Consider the following 13,682-nt stretch of genomic DNA (forward strand, 5'->3'; position numbering starts at 1 on the left):
AATGTCTCTGTAGAAATGTATTACTCAGGTTTTTTTGTTTTGTATTGGTTGTTTTTTTTTTTTTTATTCCTGCATTTGCCTTTTTCTTTCAAAGGAGGGAATGAGCTTTTTCAGGGCAGTTTTCTTCACTTTATTTTTTGCAAATACTAAAATTAATCAGCAAAGATATGAAACTGCTGCTAAAACCGAGTTCCCGAGTAAAATTTCCATGTTAAAGCACTTTCCCTTTTGAAAGTGTATTGCTTTGTAATCCACCAGCAGCACTCCTGTGTCTTTACCATCCCATTCGCAAGCCTCCTTGCTGAATTAGGGTGCTAAAGAAAAGCCTGTGCTGAAACATGCATCTCTTCCAAACCACTGTCTTTGCTCAGATAACTGACTGGTAGCAGTATGTATAACTCCTAGGTTTTTGACCCTGTGGTGTTGGACTTTGGCCTTAACTATAGCAGTATAGCTTTCATCTAAGGTAATAAGATAGCTAAGATGTGGAAAGAATGTCAGTTACATTTTACATCTGTAGTGAAGACTTTCAGGTGAAAACTGGCCCTTTCTAGTTTACTGTAATGAATTATTTTGGTCCTTTTTCGTATTCACAATATGAGCCCACTGAAGTGCTGTTACTTTGTGAAACTGTTCTTCTTAATGATTTGAACTGTATACTGATTGTATTACTTATTACTAATGTCAATGATTTGCAGGTTGGACGGAGTCAGGTTAGAAAACGGAAAAATTAATGTTGTCAACAAGAAGAATGGGAACAAACCAAAGTTAAATCAGAAGAAATGGTAAACTTTTTAAATCAAGCTTCTCCTACCCCCGCCATCTTCCTCTTAGGTCATCTCTTTATCTAAGTGTAGGCTAAGGTTGATCAGCTGTATTTTAACTTCTAGTGTACACTTGTCTCTTTCACAGTAACTCATGTTTGGAAGTTCTCTGTAGATGCTTGTAGACTAATCTATGAATTAGTAATCTATAGATTATGTATGGTATATTTTTGCTTCTTTTTGCTGTACATTAATGTGTTCTGTGGATTAACTCTGTCCTAGAATACTAATGCCAGGAAAAATGTTGTGGGTAATCCAGTCAAAAGCAGTTTGACTTATGCAAATATGCTTGCTGTGACAATAAGACTACATGGATTGGAAATAAACAAATGCATAATATTTTTTCTAATTAAGAAAATCTCTGGCATATCTTTCAATAGAAAAATTCCTTATGCTTTTATCAAAGTGATGTTTGTTTTTTAATTCCGTTGATGTGATTGGGTTATTTTTATCCAAAGGCTTGAATATCTACTTAGGTAGTAAAAGCTGCATTGCATAAAAGTAGCTTTTTCACAGAATTTGGATTACTTCACTCTTAAAATGCGTTGTCAAAGCTTATAGTAGCAACTAATGTAAAAGAAATAACTAACTTAACATAGACTATTTAAGATTGACTAGAATTAGCCATAATTAATTCATTTGGTCACAGCAGTTTTGAAACAGTAATTGACTGTGTTTTGAAGGAATACTTCAGATGCAGTTTCAAGAGCTTTGGACAAAAAAATTCTCTCTTGAAACTATTGTGCCTGTACTTTTAAGTTCATTTTATATGATATTAAAGTTCCGGTGTGTTTTATTTTAAAGGATAAATCCTAACTTGCTAAAGTAAGCATTTATTTGTAGAGTTTGCAACTTGTAGCTTTTCTGAATAGTCACAGTTCTGATCCTATTAAATATCTTCTAGTTCGTACCTCTGCGATGTGACCCTGAAATCTTTAGATGGAAAAGAATTCCCGTGTCATAAGTGTGTACTTTGTGCAAGACTTGGTATGTGTGTGTATTTATATATATATATATATAATATAAGTCATATTGTCTTTTTTAACTGACATTTTATTGCATCTTGAACTGAAATGCCTTTCTTTACAGATTATTTTCACAGCATGTTAAGCAGCTCATGGATTGAGGTAAGCTTGCCAATAAACATGTGTGGGGGTGTGTTTTCTTGCATCAAATAAGTGACAGTTTTTCCTAGAATAACATATCCTAAATACTGGGGAAGAGAGAAGGCTGGATTCTTGGATCCTGTTTGCAAGGAAAAAAAAAAAACCAACAGATTTTTGGTTACTCTATATTTGTACTATTCAGATTGTGTATTAAATGAGAGTAATAAATGTAATGATGTATATCAAAGGAAATTAAAGTATTACTTTTGTTTTAGAGGGTTTTTTTTTTAGCTAGTTTATGGATTTGTAAAAGCTGCTGGACTTTTCTTATGGGATACTGCTTTGGATGAATTTTCATTTTCTTTCTGTAAAAGATCTTTAAATAGTATGCGATATGGAATAGCTTTTCATATGCACTGGGTGAAAAATACAGCAGAATTGAGAGTCAATGTGTAGAATCTCTAGTTGGCTTTTACTGTTCGTGAAATAGAGGATATCAGGGGCTATTCCACTTAGTCACCAGCTGCTGCTTCAAAAGGTGTAGATCTTTTATTTGTCTTGGTTCCTATTTGCTAGCTGTGTGTCAATGCCCTGGTTGTTCCTGGACATCATATTTTCACTGAATGCCTCTGTTTAAGTATCTGAATACTATTGATAATGCCTGTTGAAAGAGAGGAGAGGTGTAAATGGAGAAGCATTTTTCAGAGACTGAAAGCTGAAGCAGCGTGCAAGAGTTTTCTCAGCTTCCATAGCTTTTTGGCAATACGTAAATCTAAGAACCTGACAAAGTACTGGCAGTTCTCTTCTGCTGTGTAACAGAACTTTACCTGTCCTCTAAGCTAGTGTACTGCCTTTTCCTCAGTCATCCCTGAGGAAACATATCTGAAACACTGTGAGACAAGTGATGCTTTTTTTTTTTTTTTAAGTGTTGAATGTCCATTTGTATTGTTGATTTCTATATCAGTTGTATGTAGTTTGTAAGTTATCTATTATTTTGTAAGTAAATCTAAATCATACGAAATTCATAAGTAAATATTTTGTGAATCAAGTGCTCTAGGTGTCGTATAAAAATCTTAATGTCTGTAAGAGATTTTAAATTTCAGATGGGAAATATGTCAGTACCAGTAGCATGTTCTAAAGCAAAAGAAATCTTTTAGTATAAAGCTTTGCTTCAGTACCACCTGAAATAAACCAAAGTTGTTGAGCAGTGGTGTTGCGTAAACTTGAATGGTGATGGTTACATGGTTTAATGGCTAAGGTTTGCTCATAAAAGCTTTGCCTTAATGGTTAAGATGGTTCTTCAAATGGAGGGTTTGCTGAGGACCTTGCTTTCCGAGGGATTAATAGTAATGGCTATTTTCATTTTATTCTTGCATAGGGATTTGTGATTTCACTAGGTCTTTTACCTTGAAAGGAAAGCGGTCCAGTACTTGCATAGGGGATTCCTGTAGATCTACTTCTAGACAATTGTGGGTAAAGTAGTAATAATTAAGGAGGATTGTTAGAGAAGATGCTCCAACTGATGAAACACTGAACTGTTTCATGGATATTTTATTCAGAAGTTTGGGCAGATTTTAATTGCTCTGCTGCAGTCAATTCTTAATTGAAGAACTTTAACAGATTTTGTGCAAATGCTTAAATAATTGTTTAACTTTGAAAATGTGACTCTCAGTCTGAGTAATTTGCTAAATATAATTGCTGTCTTAATTTTGTATTTTATTCCAAGTCGTCAGCTTCTTTTACAACTTTTTTTTTTTTTTTTTTTTTAAATCCTTTTGCTTTTTAGGCTTCCTGTTGTTCAGCTCTGGAAATGCCAATCCATTCTGACATACTACAGATAATTGTAGATTACCTGTATACAGATGAAGCTCTTGCGATAAAAGGTGCCATTAATATATTTTCAACTCAACTGTAGCTCCTGCAATATTTATATTTTTAGACTAGAAATTCAATACGTAATATGCTTGTGTTGAAGTTTTATGTAGAAAATCCCAATTTTTGTGACTCTTGCTTTAGATTTTGAAGTGATAGCTGTACCCCAGGCCTTCTTGTACCTTTTCTTTAGTTTGTCAAACTGCAGTTTTCCTTTTACCTCCTTCTCTTGCTTCAAAAAAAATGACTGTTTGTGCTTTTGTGAGCTATTCCTTGTGCTATGAAAATCCCATCAAAATTCGCAAAGCCGTTACATTTGTCCTTTGGTAAAATCTCATTGAAGCTGTATGTGTAATAGTTGCTTTTGACTTGCCCACAGTGTTTATGTGATGCTTTGTTTTCCAGATTCTCAAAATGTGGAATTCATATGTAATGTTCTTGTAGTAGCAGACCAACTTCTTATATCCAGACTCAAAGAAATGTGTGAAGTAGCCATTGCAGAAAAACGTGAGTTCTTCCACTTGTATTATAAAGTGTTAGAGAATAAAAAATGCTTTTTTTTTTTTTTTAAATGTTAATGTTCTTGCCTATTTCAGCACAGAATTGTTTGCTTATATTCCTTTGTTCTGATTACCTTTTATTGTTCATTGCATAGCTGTTAACAGTTGCTTCTTTAGTCTGGGTGGTGTTCTAGGTTAGCATAATCTTCTGTTCCTTATGCATCGTTGTCTTCATCTCATGCTCTTTAATAAAAGAAAGAAAAAAAAAAAGTAAAAAAGCAAAAAGCAAAAAAAAAACCCCAAACCACTACAACAAATAAACCAAATTTTTATAAAACCTTTATTTCATTGAATTCAAACTTCTTGTCTTGAAAACATGATAAAATGAATTCTATGTTTCTATTTCTGTCCTTGAATTCAGTTCTACTAGTTCTTCTGTTGTTTGTTTGACACAGTGCTGTTTCTATATGGCTATGAAGATCTGTCTCTTCTAGAAAATACTAAGTGTTTTTGCTTAGCTTCATACAAGAAGTCAACATAAAAGTTTTGCTTGGCATTTCTTAGTGACTTCCATCTCTCGCCACCCCCCCACCCCTTCACCCCCCTTTATTTTCTTTCTTCCTGCTAAAGGAACATTTGCAGCTTTAAGAACTGTTTGTGCTATTTATGAAACTTTCTGGGTTTGGCTTTCTTTTTACCCTTTGTATTGGACTGCTGTGTTTCAGTATATTGAAACTGATATGTTTGTAGGTATGGCCTTTCTATTTCTGTGAAGGAGCCATTGCATTCAAGCTGCTACAAAGTTACGTGGAGCTTGCTGTAGTTTATGGCCATTTGAGCATTAGCATTTTTTTCTAGGAAAGGAAAAGTATATGATATTGCACAGCGTGATCTAGTTATTGAAACATAAGTCTTAAACTGCTCCATGATATTGCAGCACATTATCTAGTTTAGTTTGTTGTGTTTCTTTTTTGCAGTTACTTTAAAGAATGCTGCTGAGCTGTTGGAGTTCTCAGCAACGTATAATGCTGAACAGTTAAAACTGTCCTGCTTGCAGTTCATAGGACTCAATATGGCAGCTTTGCTTGAAGCAAGGTAAGGAGGAATGCAAATGTGTTCGGGTACTAGCTGTTAAATTCAAACATCCTAAAAAGGCAAAAGGGTTGAAAGAACTAATAGGAGCAGTTAAATGTTAAAATGCAACTGAATGCTGCTAGTTTAAAGGGAGGCTCATTTTTGCCAAACAGGGAGAGAGAAACTAGTTAAATATCTGTACATACTGTACCAGTTCTATAGTATAAAACCCTATGTTACCACCTGGCATGAAGAGCTTGAATTAAGGTGAAAAACTTTTTTGAGTTCAGCAAGCTTTGACATTAGGCCTAATCTTGTTTGGGTTTTTTAAATTGTTTTTGAAGATGCATAAAACTGCTGTGGGTTTTTTGTAGTTTGTTTTTTTTGTTTGTTTGTTTGTGGGTGGTGTTTTTTTGTTGGTTTTTTTTTTTTTTTTTTTTTAACACGATAGTTACTATGCAACCATTGGGCCTGCTGTCTGGTAGTCTCTTTGCTTTAACTGCAGTGAGGGCTGAACAAATTAATTAATTACCCTTGCTTTCCACAATGATTCAGCTAGGATTCTAAGAAGTAGAAGGTGTGCTCTGGCCTTCCTTCTCTTGATGCTTTTGGACAAGGCTTCAAGTTGCTTCCAGAGTACATATCATCTTCTCAGAGCAAGCCTTATCAGCAGTGATTGAACTTCTTTTCTAGCAAAGACTTGAAAAAAACCAAAACCCCAAAAAACCCGACCAAACAAAAAAAACCCATCTCTATTATTGGTCCACTCTGTCCACTCCTAGCCTTTTTGTCATGCTTCCCTTTACCTATAGAAGTTCTTAAGAGATCTGAACGAGTTCAGAGTGCCAGCATTTCGTTGCTATGTCACACAACTGCTCTGCTTGTATCACAGATACAGGAATTCATTCATATTAACAATTTTCCTCTTCACATCTTTATAAAACATAAACATTTTAACCTTTGATTTTGGAGAGAAGAGTAAAAATCTGATGTCGTAAGTATTATTCTGAATTCAGATTTGTTTCATCTTAAGCCTGAAAAGGACATGCAGCTTTCTTACTACAATTAAGACTGTATCTGGATTTTAGTGAAAATCTGAAAATGTCATTACTGGGTAGCAAGACTTTTAATCTGAGACACCTGAGACAGAATTTAGTTGTGACAGCTTTGTGCAAGGACAGCTGCTCACATGGGCAAAACAGTTCCAGTGAGTAAAGTTTGTTGCTGTAGTATTATTTTTTGGCATAAATGTCAAGGTATGTTGTGGCTGAGTTTTATAGAAGAATTTGCCTAGACTTGGAGTATTAGATATATGTCAGGAAGACTTGAAAGTATGCAGAAATAGGTAAAGTAATGACTAGTTCATGGTAACTTAACTATATAGGTCTATATTGGCTGTGGCCTTAAGTAAAGTGTAGGCTATCTGGAAAGGTTGTGGGCTTAATCCTGCCTTACACAAGGGCATTGACTAGTTTATATTTTGTGTTCATTTTCTTCCTTCTGACTCTGCGACCACCATGAATAGGTAATAATGCCTGTAGGTGAGATTCATCCAAAATGTTCATTTGAATTTTTCATGAATGTGATGGTTTTTTTTTTTTTTTTTTTAAATCTGGTAAGATAAATTTGTATTTATTTTTTAGGACTCTGGATGTCTTAAGTGATGAAGTTGTAAAGGATCTTTCTGTTTATTACAGGAAAATGGTAAGTTGTACAACTTGAGTGTAAGCTGATTAGGTTTAAAATGAGAACAGATGAGTAATAAATACATACCTGCAGGGTCTGTAGATGACAGGCTGAATGTGGAACATCTGACTCAAAAGCTAAGGTTAGCTGCTGCTATTATCACTCCCATGGAGCTCATATTTCATTATTTGCTAGCCACTGCTGCAATAGTATTGTGTCCTTTAAATTAATTAATCATACACATTAAACTTATTAATGTTCTGTAATTAACAATTGTTGCATGCAAAAAAACATAGGCAAAACCTATGGAAAAGAGCATCTGTTACTTAGAAGAAAGGAGAAGAAAGCAAATTAAACTTCTCCGGTGTAAAGTTCAGGGTGATTGTATAGATCTTAAAAGCAGTAAGAAAAATAATATGAAAGTTGAACTTTAATTCAAAGGGAAAAACCAAGGCACATTATAATCCAGTATTCTTTAACTGTACAGTAGTAAAAGACAAATGTTTGCAAAACCTGGAAGCATTTTTTTGTCAGGAGTTATAGGCAGCTGAAACATGCATTCTGAGTCTGTCACTTAAAATAATTCTCCTTTTGTTTTGCTTAAGGATGTAATTTAAGTTTGTAAGCTGGTTAAATAATTAATTACTTGATCTGTAGAAATGGTTTAAATGGCAATCGGTTTTGGTCCTTTTACAAGAGATCATATATTTGCTAGCATACAACTTAAGAGAAACTTAGTGTAACGGCTTTTACAACTACAGATTCCAGCTATGGTCAGGAGAGTAATTACTCCATATCCAGATGGACCTGACATAAGTTCTTTTGAGCCTGAAGATGGGGAGAACTTTGTCTTTTTAAGGGAAGAAATGAATACAGAACAAAATTCTCAGTAAGTATCTGTTTTTCATCAACATTTTTAACTAGGTGAGCTGTATATGGTATTTATCCTCATTTGGATGGTGCCTGACTCCCTTTGGGTTCAGAATTGAAATATTAAGAATAGGAGAAATGGAGATTTCAAAGACTATTCTTAGTTCCCTTAAGTATTTTAAAATGTTACAGAACTGCAGTGGAGCACTTTTTTCAATTTATAAGTAGCATGTGAGTAAAGGTAGCAAAACAAGCATTCACAGTAATGTTTGGGAGTTGTGTGTGTGATCAGAGTATCTGTGTATGTGTGAGACCAACTGTGGAGTTCACTGAACTTCACTGAATTAGGAGAAATCAAAAGAGAAAAAACAGACTTTAATGTACTTTAGATCTGTCTGGAAAATTGTGATAATCTACATTTCTTAATATTAATGGAATTGTCATGCAAAATATGAAGTTTTGTAGCATGAGTTTTTAATCTGTCAGGTTAAAGTGGCTACTGTATAGCTGCAGAATAACAAAACAAGCAACCTGTGTTTGAGAGGTGTTAGAAAATGTGATCCAAACAACTGTAGATGAGGTAGTTTGGCCTTGGTGGTTTTGTGGACTTCTGGTATTCTGCCTTTGAACATTTGTTCTGAAGACAAAAGAGTGAGAGCAATAGAAGTCTTGTCAGACTAACTTAATGGGCTGCTTTTCTCTAACGAGCAAATAATAAAATTACAACTGCCTTTTTTGGTACAGTTTATAAACTGGAGACATTGACGATGACATCACAACTATGTAAAGTTGATTTGATAGGATGACTTGCTAACATGCATCCAAATAGTGAAATATGATGCCACTGTGCAGATGAGACCTCACCTGCGGTGTTGTGTACTGTTCTGACACTGGTGTTGAGAAAAGTTATGCTAAATGAACTAGTATAGATAAGAACTAGTAGATCAAGGGAACCGAGAGGCTATTTTGTATTAGACTTCAAGCCTTTCAGTGTTTTTAAAAGCTAGACAATAGCCTTTAGGGAGCAGGGCAGTCCAAGGATTAAAAAAAAAACCCAAGCATTGTAAGGTTACGGTATTGATACAGGAATGAATAAGTACTGTGTACTTATTCCACAAAAAGCTTCTCAAAGCAGCTTTTTGAAATAGAGTTACTATACCTGTGATTCATGTAATTCTGAATTTCTAGTAGTTTTGTTAAAATGAAAGATGCCTTTTATTTGATTCCACTCTTCCTAATATCATATATAGGAACATGTGACATTTTGGTAACATGACCATGTACCTGCTTTATTGTAGAAAGTGGTGGGTTGACCCTGGCTGGATGCCACGTGCCCACCAAAGCCGCTCTATCACTCCCCCTCCTCAGCTGGACAGGGGAGAGAAAATACAAGGAAAGGCTTGTGGGTCGAGATAAGGACAGGGAGAGATCACTCACCAATTACCGTCACAGGCAAAACAGACTCGACTTGGGGAAATTAGTTTAATTTATTACCAATCAAATCAGAGTAGGGTAATGAGAAAATAAAAACTAAATCTTAAAACACCTTCCCCCCACCCCTCCCTTCTTCCTGGACTTAGTTTTACTCCTGTGTTTCTCTACCTCCCCAGCAGTGCAGAGGGACAGGGATGGGACTGTGCTCAGTTCATCACACATTATCTCTGTTGCTCCCTCCTCCTCAGGGGGAGGACTGCTCACACTCTTCCCCTGCTCCAGCATGAGGTCCCTCCCATGGGAGATAGTCCTCCACAAACTGCTCCAGCGTGGGTCCCTTCCATGGGGTGCAGTCCTTCAGGAACAGACTGCTCCAGCGTGGGTCCCCTACAGGGTCACAAGTCCTGGCAGCAAACCTGCCCCAGCGTGGGCTCCTCTTTCCACGGGTCCGCAGGTCCTGCCAGGAGCCTGCTCCAGCGTGGGCTTCCCATGGGGTCACAGCCTCCTTCAGGCATCCACCTGCTCTGGTGTGGGGTCCTCCACGGGCAGCAGGTGGGTATCTGCTCCACCATGGACCTCCATGGGCTGCAGGGGGCAGCCTGCCTCACCATGGTCTTCACCACGGGCTGCAGGGCAATCTCTGGTCCGGTGCCTGGAGCACCTCCTCCCATCCTTCTTCACTGACCTTGGTGTCTGCAGGGCTGTTCCTCTCGCATATTCTCACTCCTCTCTCTAGCTGCAGTGGCACAGGTTCCCCCTGGCACCCCCCCCCCCCCCCCCCCCCCCCCCCCCCCGGAAATAGTTATCCCAGAGGCGCTACCACCATTGCTGATGGGCTTGGCCTTGTCCAGTGTCAGGTCCATCTTGGAGCTGGCTGGCATTGGCCCTATCAGACATAGGGGAAGCTTGTAGCAGCTTCTTACAGAAGCCACCCCTGTAGCCCCCCAACTACCAAAACCTTGCCACGCAAACCCAATATATAGAACTAGTATTATTTTGGTGGCAATATTTGTGTTGGGGAAAAATGAGACCAGCTGTGGAGTTTATTGAGCTTCACTAATTTAGGAGAAATCAAGAGAGAAAAAAGTGGAGACTTCGATGTAGTTTGCTCTATGTTAGTTGCTGTGGTGTGTAGCAGGTTTAATCTGACCTAGATGGCAGTGCCATCCTATGCAGCTGCTATGTCTTCCACTGTCTCAGCGGAAATCTTTGTGCAGTGTACTAGACCAGAGGCTAGATCTTGATTGAAAAGAATTTTTTTCTTTTCCTCCTGGATTTTTTTTCCCCCTAATCGTTTACTAAACAGTTGTGCCAGTGCATAATCAGAGCAGGAACAAGCAGCTAGTGACAGCTGGTGGGACCAGGTATTACTGCTTGAAGTATAACTGCTACTGCTGACTAAAAAACTTGACATTGACACTGATAGTTCTGAGGCTCAATTTCTTTGGCTTTAATCCATCTTGGTTTTTTTTTGTTTGTTTGTTTTTAATAGGGAAGCCCTTTTCAAAAGAGCAAAAACTAAGGCAAAGAAGAAGCCACGAAAACGGTCTGACAGCTCTGGAGGATATAATCTATCAGATATTATTCAGAGTCCAGCCTCTACAGGTCAGTGGGAAAGAGGTTCCTTTCAGGTATAAAAACAGAACATAAAGTTTAATATGCAATGCAATGCGATTTCTGTACTTCAGTAAGGAAATCTTGCAAGGATTCTTTCTTTTCTAGTGAACACCACAGTTGAATTTGAATAGTGAATTCTTAAGTTTTGTTTGAAAGGATGTTTGTCATATTAAGCTTGTGCCCAACGTTCAGATTCTGTAAAAGCATGTATTTTATCAAATAAAGTTAACACACACTTTCCCATGTGGTTTTAATAAGTGGAACATTTCTGCTAATATGTGGGTTTGGTTTTTTTTTTTCTGGAGTATGAAAAGTAAATTAGTCACTGTTTATTGAAAAGATGGTAGAAGCCTTCATTTTCAATAGAAAAGTGTCAGTGTTACTTACTAAAAATGTATATTGTGAGACAGAGAAAGGAAACTGAGAGTACTCTTATTCTGAAAAAAATAGTTAAGATAGTCTTAAATTTGCTTATACTTATTACAGTCTGGTATACTGGATTAGGTAGACTTCTGGTTACTTTGTATTCATCATATGGAGTGAATAACTTTGGGGGTTTTTTATGCATTATTTAGTCTGGCTCTCGTGATTTAATAGTTCTATTCTATTCTCTTTTTTTATCTCTTAGGCTCAGTAAAACTGGATAAAACTAACTCTGTAGAATCGCTTCCAGAGCTCTTAACGTCTGACTCTGAAGGTAGTTACGCAGGAGTGGGTAGCCCCAGAGACTTGCAGTCACCTGACTTCACAAAAGGGTTTCATCCAGAGAGGACTGAGGTTGGATTTCTTTGTTCCTAACAATTTATTTGCTTGTGTTTATCTTGTCCATCAAAAGCAGAGTTTGTATTTTGGAGTGTTTAGTGAAGCTATTGTCTTTAAAATAGAGTAGACAACTTTAAGTAGTTATTGTCTGTCTGATAAAGCAAATAAAAATGAGTATTTGTTTTTAAATCTTCTAAGAGTAATTTATTCATGTGGTACCGTAATAAGAATTTTTATATACTGTAGTGTTTAGAAAATCTCAAACTGAAAGAGCAGTTATGTAAAGTCTTTATCTACTTCATTTAAAATGCAAAGCAAATCTGAAGTTCAGAAGCCAAAAAAACAAAAAAGGAAGCCAAAAAACTCCAGGAAAATCCTGCTGTTCTTCAACTACTGTAGCTGGACAGAAGTATGGTCCAGGATAACTGATAAAGAGAAGTAAGTTTGAAAATTGTGCCAATGTTAAGTGTTAAAGCTTTAGAAGTGAACATCTCCAAGTGAGTTTTCCACTATCAAGACAGTGGAATATTTGGACTTAAATGATTCAGGGTGAAGCGTGAAGCAAAAAAAAAAAAAAAAAAAGGTACAAATAACAGACTGATCAGGGATTCATGATGTTACTGGTATTCTTGAGGTATCCTTTAAAATATTTTCACTTACAGATGCCATTCAAGTTGTTTGTAGCATCACTCTTTTTTTCCTAAATGAAAAAATGTGAGAATGTTTATTCAGTGTTTTTCTGTCTTTTTTTAGATGAAGGACAAAGCATGCAGTCAGGGTATGAAACCCTCTCAACCTAACAAGGAGATGAAGTTATACAAGGGATCATCAGCATTGACACAGTCTGTTCCACAGTCCATCCCCAGCGCCAAAAACAACTCTGCAAGCTCTCCCAATTGGGTAGCAACCAGTTTCAGGTGGAGTAATAGTTGTGGTGCCTACCTAACTTACAATCACTGTTCTACACTTGATAGTGAATGCTAATAATATTCTGTTCAGACTAAAAAAGTATCTGCTCTTCAAAATGATCATGTTACTTGACATGTGAATTAAATATTTTGGTAGTTTTATTAAACTGGTACATTTTTTAATTATTCTTTGAGAAAAGCAATTGCTAGATACTTTTTTTTTTTTTTTTAAGTGCTACCAGTCTGGACTTCTAATATCTTTTTTTAGAAGACCTTCTTGGTTAACACTTTGTAAAATACTTGGCAGTTTTTTGCAGAATCAGACCATGCTTGAAGCCATTAGAAGCACCATTGTACTTTGACATTTTTAAGACATGCCTTTAGACTTAAACAGTCTGTGAAAATCAACACCACATAGTTAACTGCTACAGTAATAAAAAATTGATTATTAATTTTTATCTGTAGCGGTGTCTGCATATGAAAAAGGAACAGTACTGTGATAGACTGAAGTTCTGTCTTGCCTGGTGTCCTGTCTGTGACAGTTGTCAATAAAGGTTGAACAGAGAAGAGTTTAAGGATTTAGGGAATCATATGGCGATAATTTCCCACAGTTTTCCCAGGCTCTGTTGGTTTGTGGCTGATGGGCTTTGTTAATACAGGTGATACAGCTGTAGAAATTAAAAGTTGCGGCTCTGAAGTATATCTTCTGGTGAGCAGGGTCCATTAGGAATCTGTGTTTTGTCTTGCTATGTATTTGTGCAAGCCTAGTCTATGCAGAGAGGGTTACACATCCCACAACTAAAGACCAAAGTCTTTAGACTGGTTGGAAGAAGCTCCACCTTCATCTACTATCTTAGAGTTCTTTTCAAACATGTTTTAGAGGATTGCATGGAAGGGGAACAAATAAAACCATAGGACTTTATTGTAATGTAACTGTGCCTTTATGGGTTTCCCTTGTACTCTTCCTTTGCTTTTTCTGGTGTTGCTGGTATGATGTCAAGAAAAAGCAGGCAGCACTGTCGTGTAGAA

The 13,682-nt window shown here is 36.7% G+C and overlaps 1 protein-coding gene across 7 annotated transcripts in view; it reads left to right on the forward strand.

Annotated features, from left to right (window-relative positions):
- IBTK (inhibitor of Bruton tyrosine kinase) overlaps positions 1-13,682 on the forward strand; it is a 63,920-nt gene that overhangs the window by 27,592 nt on the left and 22,646 nt on the right. For all 7 annotated transcript variants that reach the window (XR_014227543.1, XR_014227544.1, XR_014227545.1 and 4 more), the window contains exons 13-23: positions 699-785; positions 1,729-1,811; positions 1,914-1,951; positions 3,717-3,813; positions 4,208-4,309; positions 5,280-5,397; positions 7,020-7,080; positions 7,824-7,951; positions 10,859-10,971; positions 11,612-11,760; positions 12,499-12,662. Coding sequence is in view for 2 of the 7 variants with exons in the window: in XM_082305372.1 (XP_082161498.1) it covers positions 699-785; positions 1,729-1,811; positions 1,914-1,951; positions 3,717-3,813; positions 4,208-4,309; positions 5,280-5,397; positions 7,020-7,080; positions 7,824-7,951; positions 10,859-10,971; positions 11,612-11,760; positions 12,499-12,662 (1,140 nt within the window). In the remaining 5 variants the exon portion in view is untranslated. The remainder of the gene's footprint in view (positions 1-698; positions 786-1,728; positions 1,812-1,913; positions 1,952-3,716; positions 3,814-4,207; positions 4,310-5,279; positions 5,398-7,019; positions 7,081-7,823; positions 7,952-10,858; positions 10,972-11,611; positions 11,761-12,498; positions 12,663-13,682) is intronic.

Source organism: Platalea leucorodia, assembly GCF_965183815.1.
Source record: "Platalea leucorodia genome assembly, chromosome: 3".
Classification (NCBI taxonomy): Eukaryota; Metazoa; Chordata; class Aves; order Pelecaniformes; family Threskiornithidae; genus Platalea; species Platalea leucorodia.